Source organism: Giraffa tippelskirchi, chromosome 1, assembly GCF_054371585.1.
Source record: "Giraffa tippelskirchi isolate mGirTip1 chromosome 1, T2T-mGirTip1v1.2.pri, whole genome shotgun sequence".
NCBI classification, from domain to species: Eukaryota; Metazoa; Chordata; class Mammalia; order Artiodactyla; family Giraffidae; genus Giraffa; species Giraffa tippelskirchi.
The window spans coordinates 74,635,704-74,652,000 of record NC_137275.1 but is presented as its reverse complement, the minus strand read 5'-3'; the positions used below and the strand labels follow the sequence as shown (position 1 = coordinate 74,652,000).

Sequence of the window (16,297 nt, the reverse complement as noted above, 5' to 3'; positions counted from 1 at the left end):
AAACTAGTACAGCCACTATGGAGAACAGTGTGGAGATTCCTTAAAAAACTGGGAATAGAACTGTCATATGACCCAGCAATCCCACTGCTGGGCATACACACTGAGGAAACCAGAATTGAAAGAGACACGTGTACCCCAATGTTCATCGCAGCACTGTTTACAATAGCCAGGACATGGAAGCAACCTAGATGTCCATCAGAAGACAAATGGATAAGGAAGCTGTGGTACATATACACAATGGAGTATTACTCAGCCATTAAAAAAAATACATTTGAATCGGTTCTACTGAGATGGATGAAACTGGAGCCCATTAAACAGAGTGAAGTAAGCCAGAAAGAAAAACACCAATACAGTATACTAATGCATATATATGGAATTTGAAAGATGGTAACGATAACCCTATATGTGAGACAGAATAAGAGACACAGATGCATAGAACAATCTTATGGACTCTGAGGGAGAAGGTGAGGGTGGGACGTTCTGGGAGAGTAGCATTGAAACATGTATATTGTCATATGTGAAACAGAACACCATTCCATGTTCGATGCATGAGACAAATGCTCAGGGCCGGGGCAATGGGATGACCCAGAGGGATGGGATGGGGAGGGAGGTGGGTGGGGGGTCCAGGAAGGGGAACACATGTAAACCCATGGCTGATTCATGTCAAGGTATGGCAAAAACTATTACAATATTGTAAAGTAATTAGCCCCCAACTAAAATAAATAAATTTATTAAAAAAAAAAAAAAAGAAAAGAAAAAAAAGAAACAATGCACTGAAAAGCTTCACAACACCAGGTTTGACAACAAAACAGGAAAAAGAGACAAATTTAAATATTTTGTGCATCAAAAGATACTATCAACAGAGTCAAAAAGAAACCCACAAAATGAGAGAAAATTTTCCAACTGACATATTTAATGAGGGAATAATATCCAAAATATATACAGAACTTCTAAAATTCAACAAAAAACAGCCCAATTCAAAAATTGGCAAAGGACTTAGACATTGCTCCAAAGAACATATACAAATGGCAGTGAGCATATGAAAAGATTCTCAATATCTCTAATCATTGCATGTGTGCTAAGCTGCTAAATCGTGTGTGACTCTGAAACCTGCAGACCTGTAGTCCACCAGGCTTCTCTGCCCATGGGATTTTTCAAGCAAGAATACTGGAGTGGGTTGTCATTTCCTCCTCCAGGGGATCTGCCTGACCCAGGGATCGAACCCATGACTCCTGCACTGGCAGGCAGACTCGTTGCCACTGAGCCACCCGGGAAGCTCTCACTAGTCATCAGGAAAATATAAATCAAAAGTACAATGAGATACCACCTCACATTCATTAGGACGGCTGTCAGAAAAACACAAAATAACAAGTGTTGGTAAGGAAATGGAGCAATTGGAATCCTTGCACAGTATGGTGAGAATGTAAAATGGGACAGCCCCTACAGAAAACAGTATGGCAGCCCCCATCAAAATTAAATATCTAGCAATTCCACTTGCAGGTATATACTAAAGAGAAATGAAAGCAAGGTCTCCAAGAGATTGGTATATCCATGCTCTTGGAGGTATTACAATAGCTAAAAAGAGAAAGCAACCTGAATGTCCATTGATGGATGTATGGATAAAAAAAATGCAGTATATCATAGACTGACTATTTTTCAGCTTTAAGGAACTTCTGACACATGCTACAACATAGATCATATGAAGTATATAGTTACTGTATTCAAATTCATAGAGACAGAAATAGAAAATAGAGTGGTGGTTGGGGGTGGGTGGCTTGGGAAGGAAATGAGGAGCTACTGTTTGAGTTTTACAAAATGAAGAGTTTTGGAGATAGTGGTGATAATAGAACAACATTATGAATGTATTTAATACCACCAAACTGTATACTTAAAAATGGCTAAGATGGTAAAATTTATGTTATGTATATTTTACAATAAAAAAAAGGAATCATTGCATTGATTCTGAACTTGTTATATACATGGAGTACCCACTGTATCAGTAACAGTAAAATAGCCAGCACTTACCGCTTCCTATGTGCCAGGAACTGTTTTAAGTGCTTTATATGTTTTATCTCCACAACAATCCTATTAGGCAGGCACTCTTAGGAACAGATTTGCATTTTAAAAAACTCTCAAACCCTCATACACTCCTAGCAAGGATGTAGAATGGTTCAACCACCACTGTGGACAATATAGATAATTGGCAGTTCCTCAAAAGGTTAAACATCGAGTTACCTTATAATTCAACAATTTCACTCCAAAGTATGTGTCTAAGAGAAATGAAAACATATAATAACACAAAAACTTGTGCACAAATGTCCATAACGTCAACCAACTGATGAAACAAAATGTGGTGTATTTATACAATGGAATATTACTTGGCAATAAAAAAGGAACAGAGTACAGATACATGCTAAAGCATTGATGAACCTTGTTAACATTATGCTAAAAGAAACCAATGATTAAAGACCACATACAGAATGATTCCATTGTATTTACATGAAAAGTCCAGAACAGGAAAATCTAGAGAGACAGCAAAGTAAATTAGTGGTTGCCTAGGGCTAAGGGTTGGGGGAAAAGAGCTGTGTGATTGCTAATGAGTATGGGATTTCTTTATGGAGTGATGAAAATGTTCTAAACTTGACTGTACAACTCTGTAAACATAATTAGAAAAAAACCGACTGAACTGTATGCTTTAAGTAGGTAAACTGTTTAATATGTGAATCATATCTCAATAAAGCTATTAAAGAACAAAAATACCTCAGGGTGGGGAATGGTTCCAAACTTTAGTCAGCAGGCTGTCAAACAATTATCTACTACCGATGTAATCATATGGGCTTCTCATTCTGGAATACCTACAGTTGTAGGGTTATGAAAGAAGCTTCAGACATACTTGGGTAAAGGAATTAACACACTGCAGCATATCCATGCTCAATATATTTACATCCCTAGCATAGCACCAACAATGTATTTGCAACTGACTCACAAACACTGCAGACCCCAAAAGCAAACCCAATGAATCTGATGTGGGAGAGCAGGCCGGATTTCTAGGGAAGACCTTTCCGTCTCAGGTCCTTCACATGTGAAGACAAGCAGATCATCACAGCCACCAAGCAAAGGTCTGATAGCTGCAGCTGTCTACAAATGAATCCCACATACCAGCCATGGGAAGGAGAAACGAGAGGTATACAGTTCATTAAAACAAAGTTTGGGCTTGATTTTATTTATACATAAAAGAGATTCTAACTTCTTTCTTATCACAGTGCAGTCATTTATTCAAAAAATAATTAGTAAAGATTGCATTTATTATGTGCAATATATTTTATATATTTATATATTTATTATATTTAATATACTATAATATATATTTAATATATTTATTATGATGTATTTAATATATTTATTATAATGTATTTAATATAATATATATTTAATATAAAAATATACTATATTTATTATGTGCAATTATTCTAGATAATGGGGATATAAACAAAGTCATGACCCTCATGGACCCTAAACAAATATGAGGGGGGATATAAACGAATTCTGAATATCATATGTCAGATAGGGATAAACTATGAAGCAAAACAAAGCAGGGAATACAGATAAGAAGTGCTGGGGGCAGGCGGTAGGTGTAAGAAATACACAGGGTAGTGAGAGGAAAGGAGGAAGGAGCAGAGAATTAAAGATGACTTTCAAGTTTTTCGCCTCGAGAATGGAACTGCCATTTACAAACAGAAAAATAAGGTGAGGAAGAGGTTTATGGGAAAAAAAAATCAGTTTGGTTTGGATATTAAATTTAAGATGCCAATTATACATCTAAGTGAAGATTTTAAGTGGGCATAAAGCTTGAAATTCAGTAAAGTTGAGGCTGGAAATAATTAGTGAGTCAACAGTATAAAGACAGTATTTATAGCTTTATCTTGTGACTATCCATAATTCAAACTATTCCCTAGAAGATGAGTAAGCTGATACTGTATTTTGACATTAAAAACACTGCTGCAATAAGCATCCTAGAAATATTTCCTTATGCTATATATTGACATTTTTGAGTAAGGAAGCCTCCTAAAAATGGAACTGCTGATACAAAAGGTATGACCATGTTAAATTTTATTAAAAACAGCCAGTTGATTTACAAAAGGATTATAGAAGCCCATACTTCCTCAACCAGGACACAACTGCCCCTTTTCCAAGACCAGTGAGCAGTGGATATTACTCTTAAATTTTTGGCCAACCAAATGGCTAAAAAAAAATGGTATCTTGTTTTAATTTCTCTGAACATATCTGCATATATTCGTTGGCTATCTGTAAGTGCTGCTCTGTAAAATGTTCATTTTATTACAGGGTGGCTTCTCTTTTCAATTTGAAGATGCCCTGATATATCAGAAATATCCAATCTTTATCTAGTAGTTTGTGGTAATTGTCTCTCCCAGTCTATCACTTGCCATTTTGTTTACAAATGCCTTACAGAAAAAATTTTATGTTCATACAAATCTGCCAATCATTTACTTTATGGCTTCTGAACCACCTGTCTCACTTTAGAAGTCCCAAAATCTAAATGCATTCCCCTATTATTTTTGTACTTTTACTTTTTACATTTATGTCTTTCATACATCTGGAAGTTATTTTTGATTGCAGAGTGAGCTAAGGCGCCTAGGTGTGTTTGGAGGTGAACTGCCAATTCGATCGACAACATCTATTAAGGAAATCATCATCCGTTCATTCCCACATAGTAAGTGCCTGATCATAGGGCTGACTTGCCTGCGTAGCCACGCAATCTCGACCAGAAAAAAATTGTGCATAAAAGCGTAAGGGAAGTCAAAGCGCCCCAGTACTTTATATAAATATGCAAATTACACAGAGCAGTGGCATAAAATTCAGAGTCAAGAATGAAGTAAGGGAAGGAGAACAACAGCGAAAGCGAAAGATGACAGAGCACAGCTTCTTCTTGTCTTGTTGGCTCTGGCCTCACGGTGATGATCCAACCACAGGAAGGGACGGAAGACAGGCAATTAAACTAAAAACAGAAAAAAAGACTGCCTCTATCTTGAAGTCTTTGACTTCTTCCAGTCTCCCCTGTCAAAATGTTTTCACTGGTCGGTTTCACCCACAGGCACTAAAGCCTGAAGCCCTCCTCAGCTAGACACGTGTGGATGAGTTCTAAGAAAGCTCCAGACAGCACTGTTTGGCTGCAACGTGTGTCTTCTCAACATCGCCAAAGCTAACTGCTCCTTTAAATTGTGGACAAACTTGAAATAGAGGTTTTTTCTGACACAAAATGTCTAAATCAGGTCAGTTAAATGGTATTCATAACATGACTCAACAAAGAGACAGCAGTGAGGAGATGAAATAAGAGTTTGGTTTTTCTTGAGCTCATGAAATAAAGAAGAGAAAACTCTGTAGGTCAGGGGTCCTGCCCAACACTGGGTGAAATGAACTGGCACTCTCCCCTCCATTCAACCTATGTCTGGTAATTGTGTGTGTGTGTGTGTGTGAGAGAGAGAGAGAGAGAGACAGAGAAGGAGAGAGAGGAAGAGAGAGACAAAAGGGAAAGAGAGAGAAGAGGGAAAAAGAGACAGAGGGGGAGGGGAAGAAAGAAAAAGAAGGCAGAGGGAAAGAGAAATATCGCTCATTGCTCTGGTCTACCTCTTCCCACTCCTTATCACATTTTGTCAATTTAGATATATAAAAAGCAGCTATTGGGAATTCCCTGGCAGTGCAGTGGTTAGGAGTCTGTGCTTTCACTACTGAAGGCCCAAGTTCAATCCTTGTTCTGGGAACTAAGATCCTAAAAGTCATGCAGCATGGGGAAGAAAAAAAAATAACAGCTATTTACAAAACATGTATAAAACCTAAAGATGAATTCCCCTCCATCTGAAATGCTTTATAATGAATCAGAATAGTCAAGAAGAAAGAAGACAGGTACCTAGCCAGTCTGAGTGATACCCTCAGTGACCAATGGGAAAGCATGAAACAGAATGACGAGATACTGTTCATCACGAAAGTCTCTGCATTGCATACACTAAAGGCATTCACCAAAGCACTTCTGTTACTTTCAGGGAAGAATGAACAATAGAAGGGTAGGTAAAACATTAAAGTCACTCTTCTATCCTTCTTCCTTGAAATTCAGGGAATTTCTTTAAACACAAATCACTCTAATCTTTGTTGACCTAACCCTAGCAATCTCCCAGAGCTCACACAGAGCATGGTAAAGTAACTAAATAATAAAACCCATGAAGCATTGCATATATTTAATAAATTATCTACACTATGTGCCTATCATATGATGCTTAGCACTAAAATACATAGGTGAATAAGATACTAATTCTTCAGAAATACACAATTTCGCATCATATATCATATAATAAATACTACAGAGAAAGCCCTGCCTCGTGATAGTAGCCATTTTTGTTCTAAAAGCAGATGTGAAGGTGTTGAGTTCATAAAAGGAACTATAGATCATAACAGGGAGCAAAACATAGACTTAATGGTTCAAAGAAACAAGTGTGCAGGCAATATGAAATCAGACACTATGTACTGCTTACTTGTCAGCCACTGTCCCCCTCTTCCTTGCACCAGAACCCTCACGGCCGCCAGGCCCCTCCCCAGGCCTAGGAGATGAGCCCTAAACCAATCAAATGATTCTTATTTCACTTATCAGGCCTGGCCAATGAGACTAAAGAAGATGTATGCTGGGGGTTCCTGAGATTTCCGCCATTGTGAAAGGTGACACAAGCAACTCCCCTCCCTGTCTGTCTCTGAACACAGCTGTGTGGGGATGTGATACCTAGAGCTGTGGCAGTCACCTTGTGACCATGAGGGGACAACCCAAGTATGATTAACACAGTCAATGAAGATGGCAGAACAGCAAGGTGGGAAGCACCTTGATGCTTGGGTGGCTTGATGGTGTCAGTGTGCCCTTGCTCTAACCAATCCTGAATCTCTCTGTAGACTTTTTGGGATTGAGATCAGAAATTTTACTCATTGTTTAGCCATATTTAGTTTAGTATTCCGGAGAAGGCAATGGCACCCCACTCCAGTACTCTTGCCTGGAAAATCCCATGGACGGAGGAGCCTGGTAGGCTATAGTCCATGGGGTCGCTAAGAGTCGGACACGACTGAGAGACTTCACTTTAACTTTTCCCTTTCATGCACTGGAGAAGGAAATGGCCACCCACTCCAGTATTCTTGCCTGGAGAATCCTAGGGACGGCGGAGCCTGGTGGGCTGCCATCTATAGGGTCGCACAGAGTCGGACACGACTGAAGCGACTTAGCAGCAGCAGCAGCAGCAGCAGTTTAGTATTCTGCTACTTGCATAAAAAAGCATCCTGACAGAGGCCCATTAAAAAAATAAATAAAACAAGGATCAGATAAATTCAGACTCCAGGGTGATTGCTTCTCAGGCAACTGTAGAATGCAGAAAGAAAACCACTTACCTTCCTTCAGGTCATGTATATTCTTGTCCAAAGATTCACCTCCATCAAAGCTAACTGGAAGCCTAAAGTAACAGCCCACAAAATTCAACTGGGCTCAGTATCAATGGCTTGCAGTCTATTTTCTGAAACTGTGGTAAGATCTTATCACCTGTCCACATGTTGGCAAACCACTTCAAGTCCTCTAGGAGCACCACTACGTATCCCTGGTGTGCCACAATGTTCACAGTGGCCTCATTTGTTTGCCTCATCTTTGCAATTCTGAACCAGAATGCTGGAGGCAATGTAAACCATGGTATAGAGATAAGATACATGTATGTATCTCCACATGTGGAAAAGCAGCTTTTACAGAGATCCCGAATGTATCTAAGGTACTTTTCTTGGGACCAGTAAGGTAAAAGACCCTTCCCAAAAAATGAAAAATAAAACAGACTTTCCTTTAAAACTCAAAATAAGTCTCTCTTAACATCCCTAATCTACATCACCTACATCACCTCCCTCCCCTGGATATATGTAGCATTTATTAGATCCTACAGAGTTAAGAGAGCCTATAAAAATGACTAACAGTTATTTATATATGTATAAATGCCAAAGACTGTTCAAACTACAGGACAACTGCACTCATCTCACATGTTGGCAAAGTAATGCTCAAAATTCTCCAAGTTAGGCTTCAACAGTACATGAAGTGAGAAATTCCAGATGTTCAAGCTGGATTTAGAAAAGGCAAAGGAACCAGAGATCAAACTGCCAACATCCATTGGATCATTGTAAAAGCAAGAGAGTTCCAGAAAAACATCTACTACTACTTCACTGACTACACGAAAGCCTTTGACTGTGTGGATCACAACAAACTGTCAAACATTCTTTAAGAGATGGGAATACCAGACCACCTGACCTGCCTCTTGAGAAACCTGTATGCAGGTCAAGAAGCAACAGTTGGGACCAGACATGAAACAATGGACTGGTTCCAAATGGGGAAAGGAGTACATCAAGGCTGTATGTTGTCACCCTGATTATTTAACTTATATGCAGAGTACATCATGAGAAACGCTGGGCTGGATGAAGTACAAGCTGGAATCAAGATTGCTGGGAGAAATATCAATAACCTCAGATATGCAGATGACACCACCCTTATGCCAGAAAGCAAAGAGGAACTAAAGAGCCTCTTGATAAAAGTGAAAGAGGAAGAGTGAAAAAGCTGGCTTAAAGCTCAACATCCAAAAAACGAAGATCATGGCATCCGGTCCCATCACTTCATGGCAAATAGATGGGGAAACAATGGAAAAAGCGACAGAACTTAATTTTCTTGGGTTCCAAAATCACTGCAGTTGATGACTGCAGCCATGAAATTAAAAGACGCTTGCTTCTTGGAAGAAAAGCTATGACCAACCTAGACAGCATATTAAAAAGCAGAGATATTACTTTGCCAACAAAGGTCCATCTAGTCAAAGCTATGGTTTTTCCAGTATCCATGTATGGAAGTGAGAATTGGACTATAAAGAAAGCTGAGCGTCAAAGAATTGATGCTTTTGAACTGTAGTGCTGAAGAATACTCTTGAGAGTCCCTTGGACTGCAAGGAGATCAAATCAGTCAATCCTAAAGAAAACCTGAATATTCACTGAAAGGACTGATGCTGAAGAATAAGCTCCAATATTTTGGCCACCTGATGGGAAGAACAGACCCATGAGAAAAGACCCTGATGCTGGGAAAGACTGAAGACAGGAGGAGAAGGGGATGACAGAGAACGAGATGGTTGGATGCCATCACCGACTCAATGGACGTGAGTTTGAGCAAGCTCAGGGAGTTGGTGATGGACAGGGAAGCCTGGCGTGCTGCAGTCCATGGGGTCATAAAAAGTAGGACACAACTTAGCAACTGAACTGAACTGAACATATATGTAATTAATTTATGAATTTGTTTATATTCTGAAATAGCAGAATCAAAAAAAATTTGTAATAGAAAGTGTTAAGACAAATTACTACTGCCAGCAGTAATAATGTTGTTGTTGTTTAGTCACTAAGTCATGTCCAACTTTTGCAAGCCCATGGACAGAGAAGCCTGGTGGGCTACAGTCCATGGGATTTCCCAGGTAAGAATACTCAAGTGGGTTGCCATTTTCTTCTCCAAGGGATCTTCCTGGCCCAGGGATCGAACCCATGTCTCTTGTGTCTCCTACACTGGCAGGCAAATTCTTTACCACTGAGTCACCTGGGAGGCCTAGCAGTAATAATAGCTAGGATTAATTCAATGCTTACTTTCAGCCAGACATTATTCCAAACACCTGACTGACATACAGCTTACTAAATCCTTACAACGGTCCTAATAGGTAGATGTTATTAACTTTATCCACACTTTACAACTAAGAACACCGAGACACAAAGAGGTTAAGTAACTTTCTCAGAGTCACGCAGCCAGCAAGTTGATTCCAACCCATAAATCGCTCCAGGGTCCATGCTCTTATTCATTATATTGTCTGCATAGTCAGCTAACACTCTAAAATCACTCACATAATGACTTCAATTGCTCTGAGTTAGTTAATAATTATATATAATAGAAATTGAAAATATATCTGAATAATTAGAGAAAAATTATTTTAAATCTATAAGGATATGAGACCATATCCATTGCAGAGTTGCCACAGATTTCAACATTACATGCCATCAAAGGGCATTTACTCAAAGAGTTCAGTAGCTCCTAAATCACTGAAATATCAGCTGACTAGATATACCCCATCCAGACTGATAAATTTAGAACCATTTACCTAACCATGATCAGTCCAGATCACAGATCACCAAGCCAGACAAGAGTTCATCAACACTGCCAGACAAGGAAGTCATTATTACAACATAAACATTCAAGGGTGGACTTACTAAAATCACGAAACATCCCTGGAGCACTGACACCATTACCAAAGGTGCCCTGTCTCTGGACTTGTAAAGCTCACTCCTCCTGCAAGCTCACAAATCTGCAGTAAACTTGAACTTTATATGTGTGTTGGTGGAAAAAAATTCTTAGAAATCAGAATTCAGCCCTGTTGGTGACCTGACTTAGACCTCTCCACCACAACTCTAAATTTGACACACTTGGGACCTTGATCACTCCCTTGGCACAACGTGAACTGCATTGTGAAGCCTTTACAGGTACACACTTTATTCCCACCTGGCCTATAAATTGCCAAAAGGCAGCTGTGCACTGAACATGTTGTGTCCTGGTAGTGTCTAGAACAAACGTGGGACCCAGTAGTCTAACCACTCGGTAAATATCTGCTAACTCAATGACTTCATGAGAAGTAAGTAATTCAAGGAAATAAAGGAACAAAGAACAAGAGGTAAATTTCAAGGCAAAAATGTATCCTCCTGAGACATGAATTATCATGTGTTCTATTTCCCCAGATTATGATACCCAAAAGAGCACAAAAGCTTTTTTGTCAGCTGACAGTCATCTAATGATTTTAAAGATGAAAAGGAACTGCTTCTCCACACCTTTAATCAAAACACCTTGATCAGATGTGGTATTCAACCTGTAAATTAAAGATACAAGCTTCTTGGTGGCCAACTTATCTTTTTGTTTCTTTTTAAAAGGACTAAGTGGAAATTAAACATAAACAAGAAAGACACCTTGGAAATAAAATTCTATTGGGCCTTCCCAAACAGCCTGAGGTTAAAAAGATGTCCGTGAACAAAATTCTAGGATTATTAAAACCAAACTGTTGGCACCTGACCATGACTCACACTCAACTCTCTTTCCTCTTCTTTACATACACCTGAGATAATAATACTGACCTACTTTACAGGACTATCATGAGAATTATCAGCTTAAAAATACTCAGCATGTTGAGATGAAGAGAGCTTGTAATATGTATACTTAACCAGTTTTAAAACTGACATGAACTGAGACTTATGTCATGATGCAAACCACTGTGTTAATTACTTGAAAGTAAACTGCAAATATTTAGAACACAAACAGTATCTCACATTGAAGAACATGCTCATTAATAAGTATATATTTTCTAAAACATTCAAATGTCTTTAAAGAAAGTAGGCAGAGTACTTTAGACAGAAAAAAAGTGACTTTTCATTAACCACACCAGGAAATAAAAGCATTAATTGACATTTGCTCCTGATCCCTAGGCCTCTGGACCAGAAAGCTGTCCACTCAGCTATGAAAGCAGTCAACAAGTCAACACACCCTACGGGGGTTGATGACTACCCTTCTCCTCCTCATCACAGAGGGCTGTGCAGCCCCACTCCCAGCCCCAACCACCTGCAATTCCTAATGAGGCAGAGATGGGCCCCTAACAAGGGCAGTGTTGAGATCTGAATATTTGCTATGGCACCTTCTGCTTTTTATATCAGAGTTATGCCCACGGAAACACATGTTTCAATATTACAAAGTCACTATAGGATTTCTTCTATTTCCTTTCAGCTCAGTTAGTTTGTTTTTTGGCAAAAGCTGATTAACATGACAGAGTTATTGCGTCCTTCAGATGCCCTAGAGCAACCTGATAAGCTGGTTCAAAGTGCTACTTCTCCAGGGTTAGCAGCAACTACAGCTCTGGGAATTGAGGCTTTTGAGACGCTCTGCTTTATAAACCTCATTTATCAAACAGCGGGAGAGCTGTTACATATGGTGATGGGCATTATGGAAATACTCTGATTGAATACAAAATGTGAACTGGATTAAATTACCTACAAGGAGGAGAGAAACTAAGGAGGCGGTAAAAGGAACCAGTCACAAGTATGAATCAAATACCGCTGCACAGAAATGTTAGTCTGTTTATAATTAGTTACCCTTTGGGTTTGCTATGGAAAGGTTTCCTGGGATATCTATGCAGACTTTTTTAAATTTAACATAGGTTAAACTAAATAATTACATCTACCACAGTTTTTGCCTACTCAAGACAGGAAGAAAGGTTAGAGGAGGTTTACATAAATTCAGACATCCCTGATAACACAAGGATTTGCTTATGGTAAAAATCCCAGCATGGGAAATCAGAGTATGTGTGGGAAAAGAACTGTCCCTTTAGCAGAAGAGAAGTGCTGACAACGTGGATGGGTGGGAATAAGAGAAGCACAGTAAACTGAGGCAAAATTTTTGAACATTTTTCTGTGGGCAACTAGTTTCTACTTTAATTTAGTAAAACACTTCAAGATTTGTTTAATGTTCAGTTACAGATTAATCACTTAAAAAATCATTTAGAAGAAAACTCATGTTCTGTTTGCTTTATTTAAAAAAACAAGGAGGCACACACATCTTCCCATAACATAGCTCTAAGTCTTGGGATGACTTCATGGACAAAAACATGAGGAAATGAGTAATCATCCTACGCTGTCCTAAACACTGAAACACCTTGATTTTGGGGAGGAGACAGGCTGATACCACAATGTGAAGGAGAGAATAAAGGAGAAAAAAGTCCTATGGGAGAGGAGTACGCACCACAGTAATAAGCCTAACACTTATTTTAAAAAGTCGGACATTGAGTTTAGATGGGGCTTTGAGAGCCTGACAATAAAAAATGCTTCTGGGAACCGCAGGCCTCTACCTTTGGCCGAAGAACAAATGAGTGAATCATGGACACACCTGAGCTAGAACCCCAGGCTGCCTGACACATTGGGAAGACATCTGGGCCTGCATAACCTGGAGTTCCAGTATCTGAGGTGGCCTGGAAACACCCTCCCTGCGCCAGGCACAGAGACATAACTGACAGGTCACACAAGGGCAGCATCAAGGAGGAAAGAAATCCGAGTACAAAGAAAGCACAGTAGCCTCAGAAGCAGCAAAAGCAACAGGAAACAATCAGATGTTCTCAAGGAGGGGAAAAAAAAAAAACACACTTTCAAATTGCTGTGGAGGGCATTATACCACTGCTCTGGTGACAAGTACAGAATTCCTCCTCCCCCTCAAAAGTGAATTCAGGTACCTTGCAACTTTGTCAGCTAGAGACAAATTGTAGAAACTGGTATTTCACGACTGTCAGGACAGACTCACGGCACAGGTTCACATGGAAGGGTTCTGTCCTTGTACATCCCCAACAGCACCACCTTCTCCCACCTTTCCTTCCCCTCGCTCTTTCTAACCCTTCCTACTGCTAAACCCTTTGAACTGGGCACTGATGCTGACCTGAAATCACAGACGTGCCCATTGTCACCAGCAGCAGACTCTCTGGGGAGGTGGCCTTCTCACAAGCTCCCTCCCGAAGATCACAGGGGTGACTCGGGGACGGTATTCCCATGGGCCTGGCCAGCCCAGGCTTCCCAAAACAGGGCCCCTCTGTCACTGACGCCCCTTCCGTGCCTAGCAGCACCCCAGGTCACGGTTCTCAATAAACACATATAGAAAACAAGCTCATTCTCTTTTTCCCACTCCTTAAAAATAAACCCAATGGCACCCAGATTTAGAGCACACCTACCAAAGAAAAAATTAAAGAAAAGGAGGTGCCCACCCACAGAATCTTTCCATTCAAAGAGGCAGTATTCTGCAGCTGCCTAAGAGTTTTATAATTAACAGGCAAGCTTAACCAGCAACAGAAATTTCTGGAGTCCATTGTAATTTACACTAGAACCTGGCTTACTCCAAATCTGGATTACAAGCAGAGGCTGGATTCCATGATTTAATCCGAAAGCTTTCTTGGCACACCTCTAGCTCAAGTCTCTCGCCACCACTCAGCCTAGCCTCCAGGGAGTGGGTGCAGGCCAAGCCAAGTGCAGGAGGACGCAGGCTGATCGCTCCCAGGTCGCCCACCGGCTCCCAGAGGCAGCCCCAGGGGCTCTGGCCGGAGAGTTGGCTACAAGAATAGCAGATGGCACCCAGGTGTATTCACCAGGGTGCCATCTGCAGATCTTGCTATCGCTGGCCTACAAGGGTTTCATTTCCTTTTTCAGCTGCCACCGCAGGTCCAATCCTCCAGCTCCTAGGACCCAGGTGTGCAGAGGCACCCCTGAGTGCCGGTGGCCTGACAGAAGGCAGTCACAGAACAGACAGACAAGAGCGGGGTAGGGGGAGAGGGAGGGGATGGCAACCCTCACAGGCTAAAGTGGCTTTGGGGAGACTTCTTTATCATTAGAATCTACTTCATCAAGAGCCACAGAATGGTAGGAAGTCTCCTTTTAAAGGAAAAGAGCCTGGGCTCAGAAACAGAGAGCGGTAATGCCTCCTCCACGAGGTGTGTCTGACTCCAGGGTTCACACTCACCATGGTGTCTCTGCAGGAGTTACTGAAAGATCTCCTCCTGGTCCCAAAACACGCCCTTCACAGGCTGGCCAGGGTGAGCACAAGTCCGTCCAGGTTCATTGGTACAAAGGGAGCCTCACGTAACTTTTAATGTGTATGTGTGCTCAGCCATGCCCAACTCTTTGCAGCCCCATGGACTGTAGCCCACCAGGCTTCTCTGCCCATGGAATTTTCCAGGCAAGAATATTGGAGTGGTCTTGACATTCTCCTCCTCCAGGGGATCTCCCCAACCCAGAGATAAGGTGGGTCTTAAATGCAGACATTCCCCCAGGAAGGAGCACGCCTTTGGGTTGGCACCGCCCATCAACCCCTCTGCAGGTGTTAGCTGTTAGATACTGGCTCTCACCTGGGAACAAGGTAAGCGGAGAAGCTTCATGTAAAACACAAGTGAGTTATTACAGGAGGATGGGGGAAAAAAGACCTCTGTTTTTTTCCAATATGAGAAGTGTTTTTAAAAATCAAAAACCTTGCTACCACCATAATAGCTATATATTATGATTTTGTATTATATAAATTGGTTAAACACATAATGATCAGGATTCACTAATTCAAATAATGAACTGGTAGCACTGTTAATTGAATTATTTCAGTGAACAACAGGATTTACTTCCACTTGAAAATATGTAGTATCAAGTGAGTTGTACACATAAAGGTGTACATACGTATGGTCCATACTACAAACCCCTTTCCTGAACTCCCCAGAGTCCAGGGCCCACTGGTTAGGAACCCCTGGCCAGAACACTGGGTGCTGCTCCAGGTGGGCAGGCCTAGGGGCTGGGAGGATAGTTCTCAGGGAGGTTCTAATGAGGGAGCCTGGAGGCAAAGAATGGAGAAAGAGCCCACAAACCATGCTTCACATACTTCATAATTTACCCTTAAGACCAGCCTTGCAGCCCTTTATCCAAGGGTCAACAAAAAAATTAACAAATGTAAATTAATACTGACACTTGAACAGGGGAATTATAGAACATAGCCACTTTGCCATGGAAGGGAATAAATATGAGAAAAGAGGGAAGCAGTCACAGAAAGAAAAAAAAAAAAAGCTCACCCTGATGCCAAACTGATTTTCCTGAGAGAACACAAAAGAGAAAAAGCATCTAGACTAAAAACAGCAAGGCTCTTCTTTCATGAAGCTTTGGAATCTTGATTTGGATTGAATAAAAAAAGATAGCAAGTAAGAAAACGGCACATGCTATTGTGAAAAATACTACCAAGCCACAATTTAAGACCATCCCTCACCATTTCTCACCAAAAGGAGAGCCTCTCTAAAAGGTCAACACTCAGTAAGAAAATCTTCAACCAGCTTCTCAGGTGCTCAGCCTGACTCGCCAGTCATCGAGGCCGACGCGGGCCACTTACCCGGCTTGTTTCCTTCCCTCTCGTGGCCCAGCTGCCCCTTGGTGTTCACACCGCAGGTGTAAACTTCGCCATCCTCCAGCAGGAACACGGAGTGGTTTCCTCCACAGGCCACTTCCTTGACGCTTCTGTCGGATATAAATCCACACACCTGTGGCTCAGCCACAATGCCCTGCAGGTTAGGGCTGATCCCAGGTTGGCCCAGAGACCAATATCCCCAACATAACATTGTTCTTGTCGTTCAGGAAGTCATGTAGCCTAGAAGAGAGCTTTAAA

General features: G+C 41.0%; 1 protein-coding gene across 12 annotated transcripts in view; it reads right to left on the bottom strand.

Annotated features, from left to right (window-relative positions):
* The window catches only part of HERC3 (HECT and RLD domain containing E3 ubiquitin protein ligase 3), a 138,114-nt gene that overhangs the window by 106,964 nt on the left and 14,853 nt on the right, over positions 1–16,297 (bottom strand). For all 12 annotated transcript variants that reach the window (XM_081594402.1, XM_081594362.1, XM_081594395.1 and 9 more), the window contains one exon: positions 16,025–16,290. In XM_081594402.1, coding sequence (XP_081450528.1) covers positions 16,025–16,250 — 226 coding nt within the window. In that variant the 5' untranslated portion in view covers positions 16,251–16,290. The remainder of the gene's footprint in view (positions 1–16,024; positions 16,291–16,297) is intronic.